The sequence below is a fragment of the Scophthalmus maximus genome, chromosome 8 (genome assembly GCF_022379125.1).
Source record: "Scophthalmus maximus strain ysfricsl-2021 chromosome 8, ASM2237912v1, whole genome shotgun sequence".
NCBI classification, from domain to species: domain Eukaryota; kingdom Metazoa; phylum Chordata; class Actinopteri; order Pleuronectiformes; family Scophthalmidae; genus Scophthalmus; species Scophthalmus maximus.
The window spans coordinates 6,369,008-6,392,500 of NC_061522.1; the positions used below are offsets into that span (position 1 = coordinate 6,369,008).

At 42.3% G+C, this 23,493-nt stretch overlaps 2 protein-coding genes across 5 annotated transcripts in view; both read right to left on the reverse strand.

Moving 5' to 3' along the window:
- Nucleotides 1–579: 579 nt before the first annotated feature.
- Nucleotides 580–5,722, reverse strand: cacng3a (calcium channel, voltage-dependent, gamma subunit 3a). Of its 2 annotated transcripts, XR_007031309.1 has the most exons (5): nucleotides 4,500–5,722; nucleotides 2,928–3,011; nucleotides 2,637–2,777; nucleotides 1,165–2,288; nucleotides 580–1,084 (listed from the first exon to the last, which is right to left on the reverse strand). XR_007031309.1 is itself a non-coding variant. In XM_035638012.2 (4 exons), exons 1-4 carry the CDS (start codon nucleotides 4,708–4,710, stop codon nucleotides 1,717–1,719), a joined length of 1,008 nt encoding a protein of 335 aa, XP_035493905.2. In that variant the 5' UTR covers nucleotides 4,711–5,722; the 3' UTR covers nucleotides 580–1,716. The 2 variants fall into 2 exon arrangements, 1 of the variants encoding a protein (XP_035493905.2); XM_035638012.2 differs by having other exon boundaries at nucleotides 580–2,288.
- Nucleotides 5,723–8,202: 2,480 nt separating this feature from the next.
- LOC118312926 (protein kinase C beta type) overlaps nucleotides 8,203–23,493 on the reverse strand; it is a 25,883-nt gene continuing 10,592 nt past the window's right edge. For 2 of the 3 annotated variants that reach the window (XM_035638009.2, XM_035638011.2), the window contains 14 exons: nucleotides 23,215–23,326; nucleotides 18,776–18,904; nucleotides 18,162–18,318; nucleotides 17,622–17,756; nucleotides 17,382–17,478; nucleotides 17,126–17,269; nucleotides 16,861–17,034; nucleotides 16,639–16,730; nucleotides 16,290–16,352; nucleotides 16,072–16,210; nucleotides 15,883–15,963; nucleotides 15,686–15,793; nucleotides 14,342–14,482; nucleotides 11,814–13,879 (listed from right to left, as the gene is read on the reverse strand). In XM_035638009.2, coding sequence (XP_035493902.1) covers nucleotides 13,727–13,879; nucleotides 14,342–14,482; nucleotides 15,686–15,793; nucleotides 15,883–15,963; nucleotides 16,072–16,210; nucleotides 16,290–16,352; nucleotides 16,639–16,730; nucleotides 16,861–17,034; nucleotides 17,126–17,269; nucleotides 17,382–17,478; nucleotides 17,622–17,756; nucleotides 18,162–18,318; nucleotides 18,776–18,904; nucleotides 23,215–23,326 — 1,725 coding nt within the window. In that variant the 3' untranslated portion in view covers nucleotides 11,814–13,726. Of the gene's footprint in view, nucleotides 9,339–11,813; nucleotides 13,880–14,341; nucleotides 14,483–15,685; nucleotides 15,794–15,882; nucleotides 15,964–16,071; nucleotides 16,211–16,289; nucleotides 16,353–16,638; nucleotides 16,731–16,860; nucleotides 17,035–17,125; nucleotides 17,270–17,381; nucleotides 17,479–17,621; nucleotides 17,757–18,161; nucleotides 18,319–18,775; nucleotides 18,905–23,214; nucleotides 23,327–23,493 lie in introns of those variants that run through there. The other variant, XM_035638010.2, reaches the window with a different exon arrangement.

Below are 23,493 nucleotides of genomic sequence, written 5' to 3' on the forward strand. Positions count from 1 at the left end.
GTCACAACGAGTGAACTTTGATTAAATTGTGTCTGGACTTCAGTGCATGAATAAAAGCAGCTTAAGTATTGATGCAAACCATGTGCATCCCTTCATGGCCACAATTTACCATTTTCCAATGGCTTCTTCCATCATGCTAATGCACCATGGTCTCCCCAGGCAGCAGATCTAAATCCAACAGAAAAATGCCTTGAATGTTCGCCTGAATGATGCTGCTGCTGTCATGGTAACACATCAGGTTTCTCAGTCCACCTGCTGTTCTGCTGCCAGTGTCGCTAATACAGCTTACTCATGCATGTTCACACACACGGAGGCCTCAATGTTTTTCAGCACAGGGGAGTCCATTATTGTTTGTGCCTTTGTTTATGTATTTGTCCTTGGCTCAGACATTTGCTTCTGTGCCCACTTATGCAAGGACAGATGTCTGAATATTCTCTCCAACTCTCTCTCTCTCACACACACGCACACACACACACACACACACACACACAGAGAGAGAGAGAGACCCTGTTCAACACAAAAGAAACTACACTACACCTCGAACCAGCGCTTGCTTCTGTCTGAAGCACATTTTGTTCATTTTTCAGCTTTATTTGATGTAAACAAAGACTTAGTGGCACAAACCACAGGCGTTACACTTATGCGTGCTCAGACGCTTACGCAACACACACACAGACACACAAACAGACACAGCAAGAGACAGACAACGAGAGAGCTTCGGTTTTCTTCATGGAACGGGAGTGACATCCCCAGGTGAATGTATGTATGTGTTTATTTTATTTTTTTACGTGATTTTAGTTAAGTTTCTTATTTTCATGGTCACTGCTCCTCTCTGTCTCTCTTTATGTCTCTTACACACATTCCTGTATTACTATACACACTCCTTCACACACAGACAGACACACACACACACACACACACACACGCACTACAGATATACTGTAGATAAAGATAGCAGAGCAAAACCAAGTACAAAGAGCAAAAAAAGTAGAAGATCTGAAAACCATGTCCTTGTTGTCTCCATCTTTTTCTTTCTTCTCTGAGCTCGTCAACAGTGAATGCGACAGTTTGCTTCAGTGTAGAGCTGGAATGATGAGTTAAAGCGGCGGTAAGCGATTTTAATCCATTACACTTTTTTGTAAAATTCAGCGAATATTTCCTCACCGCCCGCTAGCTGTCGGTTCTGTATGTGCTGCAGGGGGGAAAATCCAGGGTTTCGGCTAAGCCCTGGCTCTGTAAAACGAAAAACAAAAAAAATGGTGCGGACCACACCTCACAACAGAGACGTGTTATCAAACGATGCATCAACTTCTCTCTCCAAAATTGCTTACGGCCCCTTTAACTGCCAATTAATAATCAGCAACTTCTTTGATAATTTAATAATCACTCTCTGGGTCCAGCATCTGAAACATAAGACCTATGCTGCATTTCTTTGTTTTATACAACTGTAAATTGCATCTCCATGGGTTTTGCACTGTTGACAAAAACAAACCATTATAGAGATGGGAAATTGTGATTGAGATCTGTTAACAATTCTTTGACATTTCAACGATCAATCAAAAAAAAAAGAATCAACAAACGAGTCAAAACACTCCTACATCGATATCCAACGTCTTTCGTCTTTGTTTTACGAAGGAAGTGAAGAATGTTCTCCTCTCACTTAAGTTCCTCTTGAGGTTCACCACTGCACATCTCCCTCCTCCAGTACCTGTCCACTTACACGGGCGTGGTCCTTCTGTTGGCCGCACAGTTTCCCGGCAGCGTCTCTGTGTTGTTGTTTGCAGTTGCAGCAGTTAAATCCTCCGCAGCCATGTCATCCTTTCCGTCTTTCCGTGGCGCGGTTAAGGTGTAGAGCATGAACTCTGATCCGACGTTCACTGGTGTCGGCAAACCTGCAATGCCAACGACTTTGGACTCGGCGGAGAGGGACGGCTCTCGGTCCTGCACCAAGGATGCTCGGAAGGAGTGTGTGATCAAGTCCCCCGTGCTGTGGTTGCTCCTGCAACTGTATCGGCGGGAGCGGTTCTGGTAGTAACGGTGGCGGTAGTAGGATGAGCTGCGGGAGATGGGCGGCTTTATGAGGGAAGGCCGGCCTTTGGTGCGCAGCTGCCTGTGCTTCTCTATGAACACGTGCACTGCCAGGACGCCCACCATCTCAGCCAGCACGAAGGACAGAGCCCCAAAATAAAAAGACCAGCCGTACGCGTAGCTCTTCTTATTGTCGCTCTGGCTGGGGTCACCTGAGTTGGCTGATATGTAAACAATGATGCCAATGATGTTACTGAGACCTGGAAGAGTTTAGGGGAAAAGGACACGGTCAATAATTCTAACGTTGTTCACACAGCAGCTTGCACACATTAATGTAATCCAAAGTGCTTTGCAGATGACTGACAGGCTAGAATAAGACAATACACACAGTAAAAATAACAGGAGACATAATAAGAAACAATGAAAGTAGGATAATCAACACTATCGAATAAAAAAGACCAATACGACAGGGAACAGAATTTCAGAATCCTCCTACACCTACTAGTTACTTGAATGGTCTCTTGAAATCAATGCAAAAACAACGAAAGTGATGACTTCTCATTGGGTGATGAATATACATGCTGTAGAAACCAGTGTTTGTTTCTGACCTGCGGAGACGAAGAGTATACCCGCGCTGAGAATGACGTTGTAGCGCGACTTGTAGAACTCACTGGCAGCCACACACACGCCTCCGAGAAATAACAATCCCACGCTGAGGATGGGGAAGAGGCTCGAGGCTCGTACTGCTCCTGGGGAAGAGGAGAGAGGAGAATCAAATATGCAACATTTGAATACTTGACCACTTATCCATCATGTCGTCAGGAACAATCATGGAAAACACAACATGCTAGCTTTACTATCCCTCACAGATCTCTCAGGTATAAGCACGTGTTACCCACGTAGTAAATACTCTGCAGCGTCCTGCTCATAGTCTCCATCTTCAGCAAAGTGATCGATGTCTTTGCAAACACCCCGAAACGTCCCTGCAGAAGAGACAAAGACAGACATTACTGTACATCATCCAATATGGCTCTGCATCACTCGGCTCTTTGTAACAGGTCACACATCATTTTTGGAAGTCTGTCTCCTTGCCCCAGTACAGTTTTTAAATGCTCTCTGACAGTGACTTGCATATGACTAGCCTCTGATGGGATGTTTTGTATCGATTTATTTTTCTCCTTTTAAAACAATTCAGCTCCAGGCCTTTAACCAGCAAACATTTGACACATTTTTCTTTAATATTATGGATATGACGAGGGTCTGCCGCTGTATAAATATGTGTGTGTGTGTGTGTGTGTGTGGGTGAACATGACTTGAACTGTAAGACCGCTTTGAGTGAGAAAAACACAATATATGTAAATACAGTCAATTTACCATGTTACAGTTTGTGCTATGTGCTGTCTATTGTCCTGTTCTGACCTTCCAAGGGAATACAGATGTGAATTAGCTTGAATCTATCATCTGGTACGGTGCATAAAATGGTGGCATTTATGTGTGAACTGCACACTGTCTCTTTTAAATAAACTAACTTATAAATAAGTATCTACCAGTTGTATTAATATAATGTATTTATATATTTGATTTTTTTTCATTGTGTGAAGATTCGAAAATCAGCTGCACTCGTGTTCCCTGCTCTCTGTGACCTTTGGCCCCGTAGTGCCTTTCCACATTTGCACACACAGGGAGTTATTGATAAATATGTTCCTATGTGCCGCACAGTATTGACGATGTGACTCAGTCGCCATGGTAACCGAAACAAAACTAATTCAGTAGTTACAACTTGGCCACAGTGAACGGGTCAGAGAGAAAAAGCACACACCACTGATGGAACTCTTCAAACTATTGCAAATCATTACTTATCATGACAATTAATTATTATTATTATCATTATTATTAAGATACCTAGATATTTTCTGAGAGCATTTGTATTCGGAGGAAATAGTGTCCACCGTGTGTGTATTGTTACTTTACAGAAAAACATGTAAAAAGCTTATTAAATATCACACATTGCTACTGAACAATCAACTCGATAGTAAGTAAATTTATATATAACTATATATATATATATATATATAGTTCTAGTACTTCATTCTACAGTCAATGCTGCAACATCCTAAACTTAGCTATGATCAAAGAAGTAAAGGATCTACCGTATTAAAAAAATAGAAGTTCTAATATTTTACAATATGAATTATAGCATAAGCTACTGGGCTGCTATTTTATCACCAACTATAAAGACACGAGGTTAATTCCTCTCTTGTGGAAATAATGGGCCTTACAGTACCATTAGACTTTTTAGTGTCCATATTAATGTCAAGTATATTCATCTTTTACTTTGATCAATTTGAATCTCAGACATGTCATTAAGTGTGCTGTATTTTATAGCATAGTTTGTTCTGATTTGTATTGCTCCTTGGGCCCTCGTTAACCGGAGACCCTTCGTAAGGAGGGGCAGTGTGTCGCATCGTTACCCTCGGTGCAGCAGGTCCTCCACAGCCCCGAGTGGGTCAGGACCTCCTCGTTCTTGCGGACGGTGTCGTTGTCGTTCTGGCTCTTGGAGCGACACACCCCGCGGCTGTACAGCCAGTAGTCCGTGCCCACGGCGATGGTCATGAGGCTGAAGGCGCAGAAAGCCCCCGCCGTGGTCAGCAGCATCATCACGCCCCGGTTGCACAGCCTCATGTTGCTCCTCCAGGCTGGGGGGGGGGGGGGTTCAGAGACTCCTGACAACTCCCCCCCGGTGTCCTGTCCCGGATGAAGGTGATGGAAAGTCACACTTTAGGCACATGTTGGGTTTTTTTTGCAATTTGCGCCAAATTCGCCTTCAGGTGGAGAACTGTGCAGGGTGGAGCACGGGTCACTTTCCTCCCCTAAGAGACATCATTCATCATACTACAGAGCTGCCGGGATGTTCCCATGCCAACGGGGCGCAGACGACAATCAGTGGATGTGGTAAGGTTTCCTTTTTTTTTTTTTTCAAAAATCAGAAAGAAAAACACCAGAGAGGAAACGACCCGACGGGCGAAAAGTGGAAATATGAAACATCCTGCATGAAATTTAACCCAAAAAAAAAGTTGTTTAGAGTTGGAGGAGGCGGAGGCAGCAGCAGCAGCTGCAGAGCTGCTCCCAACACGACCTAGATCAACTCTGCATGACAGAGGCTGCAGGATCCCGCCCTCTTGTCTGTGTCTGTGTGTGTGTGTGTGTGTGTGTGTCCTCCAGTTCCGCAGCAGCTCACTGAAGTGACTGGAATAAAACAAAACAGAAACCAAACCCGAACGTTATGTACAATCAGAGGTGAAATAGAATTTCACAATAAAAGTTGCTCAATCGAAATTTCGAGAACAAAGTTGAAAATACTACTTTGATAATTGAGTCGGGAGCTGGGACCCAGAAGCACTTTTCGGCAGCACCAAACAACCGGATGTTGATGTCTTTGCTAGCCTGTTTGCGAGCTAACGCTAGCTAACGCTAGCTGCTAACCGAGTTGTAAAGTAGCGATATTATTATTGACAAGCTGACTCTGGAAGAAACGATTGCGGGACAACGAGTGTTTTCGCACATGAACCTCAATGTGTGTCCTGACGGGATAACGTTCAATTACAAACAACCGTTAATGCATTTTGACAGGCGTACAGTTAGCGAAGCTAGCGTAGCTTTGCTAACGTTAGTTAACGCGGATGTGTGACAGCTGAACTGGAACCACAACACGGTCGTTTAGGGCTGTTTCCACTTCATTGTCGAAATGTTAAATACATTTTAAAAATCTTCCCCCTCATTTTTTTTCTTATGCCTGGCCCTAATACTCTTCTGTCAAATCTTTATACATTATATGTATGAATATCATTTTATATATATATTCATTTTATAAATGTGTATTGAAATTTTTGGCTTCCTTTACTTTTTTCAATGTTTTTGAAAACTTCTTATATATATTATATATATATATATATATATATATATATATATACACATCATACATCCATGAGTATTAATATAATTTTTTTTCTGAGGAGCTTTGTGACTGATATCACAGCTGTTTATTCATTGCATGTTCTTCATATTTATATCCTCATCAGGATATCAGCCACCTGCAAATAGGAAAAAGCTGTCCCAGGATTGTGAGGTCCCTTCACAAAAAAGAAGAAAATAATTTTAATATTTAAGGCTTTGAATATAAAGTGAGCAATCGTGTGTGAAGAAGCGCAGGCAATCAAAATCAAAATCCATTAAGGTGAAATATTTTCATCAATTATTCATCTTTTTTTTTTTCTTTCTTTTCTTCTTGAAAACTGCTCATCCGACTGACTTCAAACTTGAGGAACCCAGGAAGTGCACTGTCAGTGCAGATGTGTTTTGGATGGCCTTGCCTCGCACTTGCAGTTCCCATGGTAACTAGGGTTTCTTTTTAATTGAGACAACCTTTTGAGATGGTCACTGATGACATCACCAAAGGTCATGGTCCAGCTTGACAGGACACAACAGGACCATGTTGAGTACTTTTGCTACTTGAAGGTTTCCTGATTATACTCTTTTTTTCAGCAACATTTTCTCTGCAGGTCTTTTACTAGCAACGAAGCCACTTTTTCCAGTGGTATTTACAAAAGAAAATATATACAGACATACATTCAGTATATATATGTGTGTGTGTGTGTGTGTGTGTGTGTGTGTACAGCCGTTGAAAGTTAGACAAAGGAGCCAGAGTTACTGATATGGTCATATGATCATTTGTTTTAATGTAGGTGTCATACAGGAGGTGTTTCTCACGCGCAGGTAAACACAGCGCATGCAACACATGAATACTGTCCTGTTACACAATTTCTTCAGGTTGCTTTATAAAAGTTACCCACTTTTCCTCATCCTCTTCTCCTGCCTTTTGCATAGTAAACTCTTTATTCTACCCTCTTTTCCCTTCTCCCCCTTCGTTTCACTGATCTCGTTTCCCAGTTTCCTTTTCATTTGAAACTTTACCGATGTGAATGTTAGCTGGAGAAAAAAAAAGGGAGGAGTAGAGAAGGAAAACGAAAAGAACGGAGATCAAATGAAGGAGTGAGGGAAGGAGAAGAGGAAGAGGAGGAGAAATAAAATGGGAAAACGTTGTAAAAAAAACAAAACAGCAGAGAGTTGATGAAGAGAAGAGACCAAGGGGGATGGAGGCAGAGACGAGGAGTAGTAGAGAAGTGTGTCATCACATGAGAAGCACTTTGAGCTCTACGTCCAAATCCTATTTACACATACAGTACACTGAAGCACAAGTCATACAGAGTTATTACATCTACTTTATATGTTCATTTCACAGACAGCCAGACAGTCTGACAGACAGATCTGTGCTTTGTAAAGCAAACTCTTCAGCCACGCACATTTCGACATTATCAGAGAGAGAAGCGTACACAGCATTCAGGGTGGAAACGAAAACTTGATTTGAGCAAAACTGACTTTGCATCGATAAACTCAACACACCGTGAGTTTTTCCTCCTCCACAATGTCAACACAAATCTTAAAGAACTACTGCACCAACAAATATGGCATGCATAGAGGAGCTGCACCACAATGACTGTATAGGCCTACACAGCACTAACCCACTGTATACACAGTGCCGGAGAGAAAAGAGAAAGAGAGAGATTAAGCAAGAGAAAGGGACAGAGACATTTTTTAAATGTCACTAGCCAAACGGGCAGATTCTTTTTATCCTTCTCTTTTTGCATCACTTTGGAAGACGAGACGTGCTTAAGACTAAGTTCAGGACTAACTTAGACACGAGGTTATAAATCAGGTCCCTGTTCGTCATACGTGGAAAAACGTGAGTGTGGACTTTGTCTTTGGTTCTTTGAAGCCGTTTTGAAGTTTATCTGCAACAGGTGTAGATGTGCTGGAGCAACCGTCTTTGAAGGAGTCTCCTGCGTGTCAAGTGAAAGTCAGAACCTCACCATCTGTGCGCCAGACACAAACTCCGGAAAATGTCCGGAAAAATGGGTCTGGACATTTGCTGGAGTTTGCCTTTCACATATGATGAGCGCAGCAGTGGACCGTCCGAGTCAGACGCGTTCACACCAACAGGAAACATTTTGGAACATTCTGTGGCATCGACGCCCACCACAGATTTTCCTGCTGTATTCCAACATGGGCTCACTCTGACATTTTTTTTCAGAAATTTTGCTAGGGGGTCTTGGAGGAAAAGTTCCAGAAAAATATAAGGAGCAATATTTGCAGACATTTGCGTCCTCACATACAGCCCCTCCGGAAATTTCCGAGAAAATGTCCGGACTTCAGTGCATGTCTGAGAGCAGCAATAGAACTGAACTGCTGAAAATGTGGATTGAATCGCCACGTAGAGAAAATCAACACATGCATTCACCGACACTGACGTCCGTGAATCCATTGTCCCAGTGCATGCTGGGGGATCCCAATGTGCCTACCGCGAGCAACTGCTCGCACACAAAGATTAACAGATAAATCCTTAAACTGCTTTCAAAGAACCAATTTAGCTTAGAAAAGACTAAACGGGTTTATTTCAGCCTGATTCCAAAATGTCAGCCTGAATTAGTTCAAGTCACGTTTGAAGAACAGGGCCTTTGAGTTTGAAAAAATCAAAATGTTCCTTCTCTCCAAACCACAGCCTGCACAGACACACGTGTGTGTGTGTGTGTGTGCGCACATACATGACATATTGATCATGGAATGTTCATGACGCAACTTTTACAGGCTGAAGAGAGGGAAATCAAGTCAACAAACGCGCTGTTGCCGATCGATTGCAGCACATACACACAGTTGCAAATTCTCTGTGACTCTTGATCGTCAGCCACTGTATTGACCCGCTCACCACGAGGTCCCATGAATACTACACAAGGACTTTGGCCACTGGCATCATGTGATCAAAGTCCGCCCCCGTGGCCAACCAGCAGCTGAAGCCATCTGACATTTGGAATTTATTCTGCTGCTCGTGTCTGTAGATGTGATTATGTGATTATGATTATTGCCCAGTTTGGATGCTGCGGTGAGTTGACGTTGGAGATTTCTATGAGTGTGTGAGAGTGATTTGAGTCCAGGTAGAAGCCGGTGAGATGCTCTACGACTCCTCGATTAAATGTAACCTGGGCTGTAACGGGTTGGAGAAAAGTCCTGTCCGCCGGGATGCGTCTAAAACCAACGGGAACCCCTCAGACTTGTATAATGTATTCGGGGTTGGTGTAGGAGAAGCCCTGGAACTCGTTCTGGTCCAGGTTCATGATGAAGAGCTTGTCCGTGGGCGTCAGCTCGACCGCCATCTTTGTGAACTCCTTGTCGAAGTTGCCGACGTCACTGCGAGATTTCTGCCACAGAGAGATGAGAAGGAGGGAAAAGAGTCAGAGATATTGTTGAAGGGGAATTTGTGCAGCGTTTAAGTAAAAGGTTGACGACAAGCAAAAAGGGACAAAGTGGCATAGAAGCACAAAGATGAATAATAGATTAAGGAAGCGAGGGAGGTTGAGGGTGCCAGCAAACAGAGACACGTTTATACTTATCTGCAGAGGTGGGACAGAGTCAGTCTAGTCTACACTCCCAAACACATCCTTCCCTCCTGCTTTCACAATATTTGATCGGATACTGTTTGATTGATTCGTAGTATATCAACTTTATTTCAAGTTATCTATTTATTTTTGCATTTTGATTAATATAATAAATATAAAAACATTGGTGAGTGCAACTATAATCTCTGGGTTTAGGGAGAAAATCATGTCTCAGGAAGGTAAAAGCAGCTAGTACTGTACTTTAGTACAAGTTTGAGATACTCCAGATATCATACAGCTTTAGTTATTATACAAAGTTATTTTACAAATCAAGATTTTTTTGGCCTATACAATATGATGCTCTGACATACTTTAAACAGTGTAAAAATGCAAAAGTAGCTGAAACCGTAAATCAGTGGACACAAAATTGGGAACCCTTATGGAATTCAAAAAAAAAAGAAAGGAAAATAGGAAGTAAATTTCTTATTGTATATAATCACTTGTTATAACTTTATATAAATTAGTTTAAAAATGAGCTCCACCTTAAGCAAGTACAACATTAAAAGCAATGCTTGAGTAGAAATAATAACCTCATCATGTTAGTCAATAGCCGGCTTTCCTGCACTCATACTTTTACTTTTAAGTACATTTAAGTATTTCAAATACTATATTCATGTTCTTATATTCTTGTAAAAGAGTATATTTACAGTGGTGCTAGAAGTTCTTCCAGTCATTTGTGTCTAAGTGGAGTGGCATTAGTTTTTATTTTGATCACGTTAAGTTCAAATCTAGTCTAGTCCACACCTCTGATCATCTGCAAACCACAATAAGTCGGGACTCAGCAAGACACACCACCGATTCCATACAAGACTGCAAGTTGACAAAAAACAAACACACCCTGCCGACAGCCCCAGCGACACAGTCAGAAGATGGAAAGAGACCCACCCGAAACATTTCAAAACAGCACAGATGCAGAGAGATCCAAGACAAACTTCCAGAGCCAGAGAGAGGAAATGTTCTGGTGCAGAGCAGACAAGGATCGATAAAAAAACAGACCAGCTGCAGACCAAACCACAACCGGAAAAAGGAGTTCACACAGGTAAGTGAAGCAGTGAGCCCCAGGCAAGACACATGTATCACACACACACACACACACACATCACACAAAGCATTTGGTTTCCTACCTCCTCCTTTTGTCTCATCACAGGGCCTCCAGCTGAAATGAGGAGGGGGCTGGAAACCTTTCCCATCTCTAACACTGGTCCAAGAATTCCCCACTAATTCAGCTCCTTTTTTGTGTGTGTGTGTATGTGGCACGTGTGTATGTTTGTTTTGTGGTTTACACTTCGAGGAACCCCCATCATGAAGCACTGATAAGCAGCACGTAACAATAAGTGGTTGAGAACACGCTATAATGCAGTTATTACGTAAGCAGATATAGAGACTTTGGGAGTATGGGAGTGTTGCAGGTCCTATGAGGCATCGATAACTGGAGACTTCTTTTTCAAACTGAATGACCAGATGATTGGTCCCTAACCTTAGATATGACCCATAGGCGCGTACCAATAAACTATGCAATAAACACGTTGATAACATTGTGCGACGATTTCAGTTTGGTTGAGGGTCAAAAGCTACTTGGCCGGAATTAGAAAAAAAGATCATGGTTTAGGTCAAAATAAGAACTTCAATGAGGTTAGAAGAACTTTGGCGTCACACTGATAAACATCAGCATCAAGCTGCTTCCAGACACCGAAGTCCGGACAGCTTCCTGAAATTCTTTCTGACCGAGACTGTACGTGAGAACGCAAATTTTCCCAATTTCTTTTTTTTCCCCTCAAAGTTCGTGTCTGTAAAAAACAACTTGAGGTTGAGGTACAGTCACGGAGGGAAGAAAAGCGAAAGGAAAAACAAAACGAAGGATCGTGATAAGCTGCTGTCACAAGAGGTTGTGACAGGACGGTCTCGTTAAAGATGCTTTTGACTGTTGACAAATGCATGAATGAACAGATGTCTTCATATCTGCTTACAACTACAATGAAGTGCGCTATAAACTACTTGTCAGGTGTTTATATCTCTTGATACATTTTTTTGAAATCACACTTGGTTGGTTTCTTGCCAAGTGTTAGATGAGAAGATCGATACCGTTCTCAAGTCGGTGCATTCAAACATGACATGAGAGTGGAATCCATTTTCACATGGAACTCTCGGCTTTACGTCAAACGTACGCGTGTGAATGTCAAGCGTGGTTTCTATTAAAGTGTTCCAAGGTGCGGCAGCAGTAACAAGGCAGACACAGCGCAAGTAGTCTGGTAGGCACCAGTGAGTATATTATCAGTTTCCAGTCATACAGGACAATTACACAATCCACAGAAGCGTCGCTCTCTCATCCGGAACAATTGATCCAAATATATCTCCGATATAGACCTTTATATACATTTATTTTTTTCTCTGTTATCCTCTCTCATCATACCGTCATTGATTCATCACTTGTTATCATCACAATAAGTGCTCACTGTTTTCCTCTGGCAGAATCCTCGTCTTTTTTCTTTTTTTTAAATCAGCGAGCATCTTTGTACAACAGAAACAAACCTTCGACGTCGACATGCTGCCGCCTCCCTTTTTGATACAAGCTCAAAGAACAAGAAGATTTGACACATCACTACCTTGCATCATTTCACAGTTACAAAAAGAAAAAACAACCTGACTCACCATGAAACACTTGTCGTCGGAGACAATTCATTTCATATATGAAGAACGATTTTCCAAGTTCACTGTATTGTTTGAGAACAGATGAGCTATAATGCATATTCTAATAATCATACATGTACGGCAAAATGGCACAACATGGCTGCCCTTCGCCACAGTCGGTGAGGGCAGCATTTTATAACCACCATGATTCTGAACCCTATTTTTGGCACTTTTGGACATCCTGTTTCTGTAAGTCCACAAACCATCAGCTTTGCGATACTGTACAGGGCGTCGTCATATGTGAGATTCTCCAGACATGGTTGTGAGATATGCGGCCTGTCGTTAAAAACAGTGTGATGTGGTGGGTTTTTTTGGTAATGGGTCAGCAGAAAAGTAATGAGCTCTCAGTCAATTATCTCTAACTCGACACGGTCTTACAACTCTTGCATGTTCAAAGACGTCCATCCTCTTGACAGGTTAAAAATGAAATCGGCAAGAATATTCTGATAAGCTCACCACAACACTGATTGTATAAAAATGGGGGAAAAAGTGATGGGAGTATTTGGTCCAAAAGACAAAAGAAAAAAAATCAACATTTGGAAACTGATAAGTTCTAAATAATAACAATAACAATAAGAGCAAAGCAACTGGTCAGTTTTCACTTACATATTACCAATATGTGGTCATAGTACACTCATCAATATTACCGATAGGTCGTCATAGTCAATATGCAGTTACAGGGTGGGTGACACAGACGGGGCAGGTTCAGGTCGGCCCTGAGGTCGGACTCCGACATGAAACTGCTGGTCTGAGCGGCCGGGCAGCATTCAGGGGTGAGCAACATTCCTGCACTAAAGACAGATACACAGCCAGAGCCGATGTGAGAGCTGCAGTGTAGCATGACATGTTAAACCACAGTAAAAATGAGAACAGTGTCACCAAAACAAGACTATTCTCCTACTGGCAACTTGACACACACACACACACACACACATAGCATCTGATTATATCTCCTGATTGTTAGCGTTTGAGCACCTGTCAGCGTCTCCATCTGAAACATTATTCTAAGGAATAGTTTGGCATTTTGAAGAGATTATTTGATTTCATTCTGGGATTTAAGATGCCTCCTTGTGACAGTGAGACAGGTCATCCACCTGTTCTTTATCAAACCTTATGTAGCAAAATAAATCTAGATGTTCTGCTAAACATTACATCCAACATTTATGTCCAGAACAAATAAAAGAGAAGTTTTTTTCCCGTGGCTTTCAAGCTTTGTGCTGAACTCAGCTAAACCTACATCAACCTACTCATCTCACTTTGGCGAAGAAAGCAAATAAAGTCTTTTTCACAAAATGCCTCGACTATTTCTTACCGTTTCACCCTGCTGAATGCAGTCTGGATATGAAATCATGGTGATTTTTTTTTTCCTCCCCGCATTTTAAAAAATAATGTGTGTATAATTGTGTGCGTGTTTCTCTGACGTGTAGGGGATTACTAGTGCAGCTCAGTGATATGTGGCGTGGTCAGTGGGGTGTGTGCGTGTACTCAGGGTTAACAAATGAGAAGCCTTGGAATTCTTCCTGGTCCAGGTTGGCTATTAGCTCCTGATCTGGGGGGGTCAGCTCTGGGGGGTGGCGCGTGAAAAAGCGATCAAAGTTCTCTGCATCACGCCCACACTGCCATGGAGAGGAGAGGAGAGAGAGACAGAGATGGAGAGAGATATGGGGGGGGGGGGGGGTTGTAGTGAATTCAATGAGGGATGTGAAGAAAAAAAGGACGACAACAAACGACAACGACAAAAAGAGAAGTACAACTAAAACATGGCATTAACCAATCAAATCAGTCACAGCGGAAACTGTGGATTTCCATTGGTCCATATGTGAGCCAGTGACGTTTCAGCTTCATCATTGGTGACTGCTCGCACAAATCTCAGCTGGGCATTTGTCAGAGCAGTGACCAATGGCAGGTTGATGGTTGAGTTCGGGGGATGAGCGAGCTTATCGTTTCTATGACTTACCTTGACAGTTTCGCTAAGTACGTTATTTCCTTCCTCACAGTGTCCAATTTCTGTCAGGTAGTCAGTGAAGTTCTGGTAAAATTCAACATCTGTGTGTGCATATATATATATATATACTCACAGATTTAGGTTTAAAAGGTGGCTGGACTTCTTTATTCTCCAGTTTTTCCCAGTCTATATAACGGAAGAAGGCGTGCTCCTTGATGTCTCTCTCCCCCTCTGGACCGCAGCCAAGACGCTTACCTGGGTGTTTGGTCATCAGCTAAAAATCAGACAGACAGACACAATATGAGAGGTTGGAGGTGTGCGTGTGTGTGCACTGTAAGCTTCTACTTTTAATGTTTCATTTAGTGCCTAATAATGCATCTCAGTGTCTTACATAGTGTATAATTGTACTAACATGAATGTTCTCCATTTTGTTGTTTTCCATGTTTATATTTTTTTTTGTGCTTCTGTGGTGCATATTTTAATTGGCACCTAACAATGTTGTTTATTATGTTGTGTCTGATCATTTATTTTCTTAATTTTAATCCTTTATTTATTTTCAGGACGACTTAATAACATCTATCCAGAGACCACAGATGAAAAAGGGCCTTACTGTTTAATAATGTGCACTCTCCCGGTTAAACCTGCAACTCTAAGAGAACGCCCTATCGCGCCATATTAAAGAAAGAGAACAAATATTCCTGGTTCTGCCCGTTTCTCCAGGTACATTCCAAAAATTTTAATGGGTTCTTCCTTGGATCGCAACATTTCATGCAACATGTGTGTATAAATTAAGTCAAATGTATGTAATACATGAAATAATGTATACAGTAATGTTTAAAAACACTGTCACATTTAACATTTGTGATGTAAACATGAGAATTAATTGATTACATCATCCAGCTCTAACCAAATACAAACAACTTGCCTGGTGTGTTCTGTTCCCCTCCTGCACAACTTTTGCTAAAAAATGCAATGTCACTAAAACAGAAAGAAAAAAAAAGCAAAGACAACAGGGCTGTTTTTTTGTTGAGACATTTGGTTTTCCTAAGACTGAATTTTATGTAAAATAATATTAAAAATAAAATAGATGCTAGCTTCTTGTGTCTGTGGGTGTAAGAGAAATAGAAATCGTTAGTGTCTGGTTCCTTTTTTTTTCATTTCACAGTATATTACGACTTTTAACCCACTAGGAAAAGTGTTTGAGAAAATGTATCTATAGGTTCATGTGCTTTGCCAAAAACTAACAAGTTTCGCAAATTCCTTTTTTCTTCAATTATCTGCGCTCTAATGTTTGGTTACAGGATGTGGAGGATGAAGTCCGCTCTGGACTGTTGTTCATTTTATGCACTTTCACTTGAAACTCAAAGCTCTTGTTATGGCGAACCCACTAGTGTTCAGAGGGGATAAGGTGTAGGTTTAGGGGTCAGATTTGGATTTGGAGTTTCGACCTGTGTGCATCCAAGTGTGTGCCCCTCACCCCCTTGCAGATGGCAACAGCTTCTTTGGACATGGATTTAGGGTAAGAGACATGATGCTCCATGATCGACTGGAACAACTCGTCTTCATCCTCCCCGTCAAAAGGCGGCTGGAGGGGCACAGATGCACAGTATCATTTTCAGTTCTTGTTACTGGTGTTTCCTAAAAAAAAAACCTAAACAGTTTGTGCACACAAACCTGTCCAGCAAGCATTTCATACAGCAGAACTCCAAAGGCCCACCAGTCCACAGACTTCCCATAAGGCTGATAGGCTATGATCTACAAGACACAATGGTAAACTCCCGAGTTTCAATCAAAAGTGAAAACTTTTAGAATTAGAATAAAACATGAGCACCAGTCAGCTACACACGAACATACACAACATACCTCTGGAGCAATGTAGTCTGGTGTTCCACAAAAAGTCTTTGTGGTGACTCCGTCCAACATGTTCTCTTTGCACATGCCAAAGTCGGCGATCTTTATATGGCCTTCAGAGTCCAGCATCACATTGTCCAGCTTCAGATCCCTGAAAACACACACACGGAGGGGTATTTCAGAAAACACGTGCTTCCTGAAATGGTTGTTAATTGCTCCTGCAGACTCACCGATACACAATGCCCTTGGAGTGAAGGAAGAAGAGTCCAATGGCAATCTCGGCAGCGTAAAACCTGAAATACAGAGAAATACCATGTTACCAAAAAGGGTTTATCCAAACCTGAAGCAAGAACATGCGAACACCCCCAACCTATGGCAAAGGAACAGGCATCAACACAAATGAGTTGTAGACAAGAAAATCAAATCAAATCACCAGAAGGAAGGAAAGAGGAGAACAACAATCTCTAAGCGACAGCAGAGTCGGAACTTCTGTACAAGAGTGTTTTGCAGTTTCGACAATCTCATTATAGTCACATAAAATGTCCTTAATATTCAACTCCTCCCTGTGCGTGTACTCACACAGCATGAGGCTCCTTGAACTTGCCAACTTGCTGGATCTGGTACATGAGGTCTCCTCCGTTTATATACTCCATCACAAAATACAGTCGGTCCTAGCAAAGACAGACGAAGGGGGGAAGGAAGGAGAGGAGAATGAAGGATCGGGGATAAATCCATCAGTAGCCACTAGTGCTGCTACGAGTTGCGTGTTGCCGTGTTTCCACGTGATGTGGTCGCCCTAACCATGGTTTGGAAACAAGAGTGCAGCTGGGTGAGGAAAGGCGGTTTCCCCGCCAGAGCGAGGACTCTCTTCTCCACCATGGTGCACTCCACGTCATCGTCCTGGATCACCACATCCTTCTTTAGGATCTTGATGGCGTACAACTCGTCCGTACCTTTCCTTTCAGCCAACATCACCTGAGGGAGTGGAGGAGTGCAAGTTTATGAATGAACTTTCTTCATCAGAATGCTGGTTCACATTTTCCACCGTGAGGGCACGAGTATCGACCTTGCCGAAGCTGCCTTTTCCCAGAACCATGATGAAGTTGAAGTCCGAGAGCTTGACGCGGTCCTGATTGCCATTGCTGTCATACTTGTACATCGAGGAGGAGGAGGAAGCGTCTGCGGCCTTCCCTGGACCCACCCTTGCCCTCTGAGGAGAGAGGGAACAAGATTATACAGGGATTATGTTTAAAAAAAAAAAACCAAGGACAGCACAAAGTATACCCAACATCATTTTGGGTCTCCATTGCTGCGAGTCTCACCTCAAACTTTTGTCGTAGCTCCTCGTTACCATCCTCTCCATCTGGCTGGACAGGAACATTAAAGTATTCTCCTTCCTCCTGGGACAGCAGCTTAAACCTACACCCCAGAAACAGAGCAGATTAAATCAACCAGACTATGACAATAAAGCTCTTAAATATTCCTTCAGTTTTTTTTTTCGTCCACGCCTGTGTAATTTTCCAAAGTCTCCTCCATTCCCCATCCTCATCCTGACATCTTACCATCCATCTACCGCTTGTTTCTGTAGTTCTGAGATCCCAAAGGACAGGGATCCCATGAAATCGTTCCTGCTGGTCAAATCCCAGTCCCAGACCTCCACCGACAGACGGCGGTCCTTGTCACTTTCTTTTAGGTTGCTAAGAAAGTGAGAGAAAAGGGGAGGGAGCTAGTTAGATGAAGGAGCAGATACAGGATGTGCTTAAAAACAGGTACAAATTCAAACGGAGGTCATGATTTGATTCTCGCTCTTTTTAAACTGGTAAACGCCTCCGCGTGTTTCCCAGTCCTGCCTTACCCAGCAGTCACAGTAACACAGGACAAGGCTGAACAACAACGGGCAAAAAAGCAGAGAAAAGAATGAGGACAGGGTCACTTGCATGAGCTCCAGTTAGCCGCGTGCTTACGTGACTGAAAATGAGGCCAAGAGAGTCGCTTCAAACCAAACTAGTCATATTCAGACGATGCCAAAAATAAGTTCAGGTGTATGAAGCAGAAGCCTCAAAACTCAAACTAAATATGGCAGAGAAGGAGTGCTGTCTCACAAAGTGAACGTCTCGTTCCAGGTGGGGTTGAGGCAACATTTGATGGTCTTGGTCTTCTGCTTGCTCTCACTCTTGGGGTCTGGGATCAGTTTGAGTTTGACGTAAGGGTCTGACAGGCCGTTGGGGTCCATGGGCACCAGGTTCCTGGCCTCTTTGACTGTGGAGGAGACACACGGATAAAAAAAAAAAAGATGAGTGGCAGAAAATTAAGAAAACTGGAGTTTGTCCTTCCCAGAGGACAGCGGGACGGGGACGCCTGCCCTAAATAACTCTGGCTACATTTGACAACACTTAACAACAGTTTAGTTTCTCTTCCATAATCAATACACAGCTGTCTGCGGGAGAGGGAGCCAGCTAGCACGTGGATGCACGTCCCAGTGGTGATGTGGGTCAATCGTTGGATCATTGATCGACTAATGGACTTTCCAGTTTTAGTCTTAGGCTGATAGAGAGCTTTGGGAGGGGTCCTCTGTGTGTGTGTGTGTGTGTGTGTGTGTGTGTGTGTGTGTGTGTGTGTGTGTGTGTGTGTGTGTGTGTGTGTGTGTGTGTGTGTGTGTGTGTGTGTGTGTGTGTCAGAGAGAGAGAGAAAAAAGGGAGACAGAGTGAGCACTCACTGATGACGGTGAGCGTGTCCTCAACGATCTTGGCAGAGATTTGGATGCGTCCCCTCGTCTCGGTGTGATCTGTCCCACACAAGCTCGGGACGTTGGCCACACACCGCTTGTGGATGTTCATCATACAGTCTAAACACAGACGCACACAGAAACGCACAAGTCCAAAAAATTTTTTTTTAAAAATCACAAGTTCGCCACTGACAACCGCATAATATCTACAACACATGACACCCTCCATCTGTAAATGCCCCAAATTCACCGACAGAGCGCTTCAGTTCTACAATACCAGATTAAAGGGCCTCTGAAGATGCTTTCAGACATGAACTCGGGCAAATGTCCGTAAAATTCAGTACGTACATTTTCCCCCCGAGTTTGCCGTTCACAAACGGTATGAAGGACGCAGCAGGAGATTGTCCAGTCAGTCAAATGTGTTCGCGCCAACAGGAACATTTCCGGAACATTCCGGTGAGGGGCGGCGTCTCGAGGAGAGCGCCCGCTCGCTCGCCGTGAATCTTCCGGAGAATTTCCCGCTGTAATTCCTGCTGGAGGTGTTGCCAGAAATTTTACTAGGGGGGGCCGGCGGGAAAAGTCATATTTTGCAGACATTTGCGTTATCACATATTGCCCCTTCGTGAAAGTTCAGCTGGGGCACTCACAAAAGACAAATTGAAAAAAAAAAAAGATTCGGTGACAAAACGAAGCAACGGCAGCCGAGATATCCAGATTTGAAGTCACAAAATGACTGGATGCCACACTTTCCAAAATGAACAGCAGTACTGTGGCCTTTTACATCCGACTCTCTCTGTCGCATCCTTCAAACTCCGGTTCGTAGCGCAGGCTTTCCTTAAGCCGACAGTAACCCCTGATGATATGACTCGGCTAATGTCTTTCACAGACTTCAAAGACTTTCCCCGCCGAGCCACAGGAGACATTGCGCAACTGTTTTCAAAGGGACTATGAAAGTCTGCAAAAAATTTGCTGTGCCGCTCCCACCGCTGTCCTATAGACGTGAAGGAGCGCGAACCACAAACTGTATCTCAGTTGAGGTGCATCGATCACTCTCCAGGAGAAATCTGCAACATTAGTGAATGATTGAGATAGAGAAAGTTGTTGGGTGTTTTTTGAGCCTGACGAAGGCCAGAGATGAACGATCCCACTCTGCTCAAAGAGCATCTTGTTTTTGGGCGACCATTAAATCAGGCACGTGTGAAAACCGAAACCGGCATCTGGTGCAGCTTCATCGCGGTCAGGATCCGTCTCCCGACCACTCAGATTGAACGGATGTGACAAACATGAGTGCAGATTTGGTGCCAAGTCATTACAGTACTGTGCTAAATTTAAAAACTATAGTGAAGACACTTAAAAAAGAAATCACCATAAGTAATGTCATGCAAAATGCATTAAACCCCCCCCAAAAAACTGAATCAATATTTGCTGTGACCTTTAAAACAGCACCTGCTCTCCTAGATTCCACAACACCTGGAGTAGGTACTTGACAGGCTGGTTGTTCCAAACATCTTTGTCTCAGTTTCTTCCGTCTCTTCCCAGACTGACTCCATGATGTTGAGATCTGAATAGAGTTCTGTTTGCCTCAGGCTGCATGTTTTAGGGCAGCTGTCAAGCTGCAGAAAATGAATTTGGGACCAATTTGGTGATATTACGTGATGGATAAGAACTTAAACATTTAAAGTGCCTGAAACATATCTGGGACAGACAAAACACTCTTGTAATCTGCACTTATTCTAACTGTCACATGGCCCATGTATTTTTTTCAGAAAGAAAAAGCCCTAATTAATTAATTAATTTTTTACTTAATTTCAATTGTTTAAGATTAATATGCACCGAGTACAGTAACACAGGTAAACATTAAAAAAACAGGTAGCTTTAAATGCGAACAGTGGAACAGTTGGGAGAAAAGATTCAGTGTAATCGCTCAGTCTTTCCACTAGATGTCAGACTTAACTGATGGACAAAGCTCCAGGTTTATGGTTTTACTCCATCAGCGGGAGGTACTGTGGTTATGCAGAAGGTAATCTACAACAGGTATTTCCACTGCATGGCAATAATCTTTCATATCACAGCTTCTTCCGATTTATTTTATCTCCATCAGGCAGTGCACTGAACACATCATACCAATATTGGGAGTAAAACATTTCTAATACTTTTCATTTCTAATACTGATATATATATATAAAATTGACAATGATTACCAAGATATCGTCATATATTTTACTATAAATAAAAATAAATCACCAATACAGCCGAATACATAAAACTTGAAAATATAGAAAATAGACAAATTTTGTTTATTCTGTGTAACTGATGATGATACAGGGTGATGATGAGGACAAGAAGCAGATACACAGCATCTACGAACATCATCATTTGAGATATATAATAATAATTTATATGCAGGGTTTACTAAGGTCTTTTTGACACCAAATAAAATGCAATTTAAAAACTGTATCAATCTGGCAAAAGTATGAAGGAAAACTAGAAAGGACAATGTGGTCAAAAATGATATACAAATTTTCACTCACTCCCAACAACATATATAACAGTAATTCTCAATGATACACACTATTAAATTGCCATGATGTGGACACAAATGAACAGATTTTTTTTTTTTTACAAATACATTTATGACTATTATTATTAAATAATATTTATAAATTTTCTTTTCTGAAATTGAAACTTGTCCATTATGAGATATTCAGAGCTTTGTAGCTGCTGCAGCTGGCAGCAGGCACAGAGTTAGCTACAGGCCTGATTAGGGCTGTCACTTTTTATACGAAATTTGACTGTTCTAACAGACGAGTGGGGGGGGGGGGTCGTATTCGAACTGTAATGACCTGTTCGGGCATGCGAACAAATTGCATGTCATGTTAAATCCGTTCAAACTGTCAGCCCCGAGGCCTGATGGTGCTGCCTGAAACACCAAAATGACGGAACAGCCTCCTCCTCACTTTGAGTTTACAGGTGTAACAAAAAAATATCCTGTAATCATATATGAAATATTTCATAATCAATATTACTGCAAACGGCAGGCAAAGCAAGATGTTTGAGACTTATCAAACACCATCTGAGGAAACTGAATTTACTTGCTGTTTAGAATCTCGGAATACCTTAGATGGGTAGATACAAGATCAAAAGCGAGGCATCTTGTACAGCAATACTATAGGACGGGTCACACACTTATTCATAGACTTATTAATATACTGCCAAAGTAAACGGAGAAGGAGACGGCAGACTGCAGTTTCAACTGCTCTCAGTTCAGGGAGAAATCCCCACACTCTCACATACGTGTTTATGGTTCGCTGATGATTATCATAAATATATGCAGGACTGTGCAAATGTTTTAGGGGGTTTAGATACTAAGATTCTACACCTATCATGCAATACCATCGGAGGGCGTCTAAACAATTCCCGCAATTCATTCTGCAGCATGATAACGATCCCAAACACGCAGCCTGAGTCATAAAGAAAACGACAGCATCTTCAATAAAACAGAAACAGGAAGAACATGGAGTCCTGTAACAGATGGTCTGGGCCCCCACAGAGCCCTGATCTCCACATCAGAGAGTCATTCTGGGATCGCATGAAGAGACACAGGACAGAAGTTCTCAGAGATGCTGAAACAACCTGCCAGTCAAATACCGTGAAAAAAAAACTAAAAACGTGTGCAGGTTTTACCTACAGTAAGAGAGGCGGTGTCTTTTTTTTTTAAGATAAAGGGTGGTCACAGCAAATGTTTGTATGATGCATGTTTGTATCATGGCATTAAATATTGAAGCATTGCACCGCACTGTACGTCACTTATAGACGTACAGTATGAGATCACTTTCTGAAGAAATTCACGATCACCAGGTGGATTTATTAATAGTTTGTCATGTTAAAAACCACACACCTACAGTCAAGACATGCTGTCCTTGATCCGTTTTGTGCTTTAGGTTCACGCAAAAAAAAAATAAAAGAGCACCAGATGTTTGATCCATTTTTGCAAAGTCTTGGTGCAGTTGTTTTACTGAAGGCTTTCACAGCAGCCCCTAACAAACCGGACCAACTGGGCAAATGCATCAGAATCGGTCAAGTATCAAAACGCCCTACGGCTTCCGAAAGATTCAGAAAACGGCTACTGTATAAAACTCTTATTTTTCAGAACTTGCCTTGAACCGAGAAAACCAGAGAAAAGGGAGAAGTTATTTCAAAGTATCGGGCAAAGAAAGAAAAACAAAATCAACTGGGTGACAGACAGCAGACCTTTTAGCAGGTGACCTGCTAGTGAGGTATTTTGGTCACAATACAACCCTTATTTGGGTTACTTTTCTATAGAGCCCATTCATTTGCCTCACTCAAACACCTGTGATATACAAATCAGGCAAAATGGGAAGTTCTGCTTCCACACACACACACACACACACACACGTGTCTGTACTTACGGTCACATTTCATCCCCTGGTGTAGCAGCCCATAGAGGAGGGAGCCACAGTGGTCACAGAAGGTGGGGCTGGAGTAGGTGTGGACCTTAAACTTGTGTTTACTACGAGGATCCTGCAGAAACACAGAGGGGAGAGAGAAAAACACTTGAATTCAGTATTAAAGTAATCCAGGGGGGTTTCAGTGGAGTTCCTGCATCGATTCAAAATCAAAAACTGCATGTCCGGGTGTTCTCAGTTGTTATTGTCACTTACTTCCAATGATATCGAACCATGCAGATA

What these genes read in the sequence shown, in the direction of transcription:
- cacng3a (XM_035638012.2), bottom strand. Translation starts at nt 4,710, where the DNA reads ATGAGGCTGTGCAACCGGGGCGTGATGATGCTGCTGACCACGGCGGGG. An exon ending in CGCTGCAGAGTATTTACTAC is followed by an intron (nt 2,778 to 2,927) that starts GTGGGTAACACG and finishes CCTCTTCCCCAG; the next exon opens with GAGCAGTACGAGCCTCGAGC. An exon ending in TATACTCTTCGTCTCCGCAG is followed by an intron (nt 2,289 to 2,636) that starts GTCAGAAACAAA and finishes AAACTCTTCCAG; the next exon opens with GTCTCAGTAACATCATTGGC.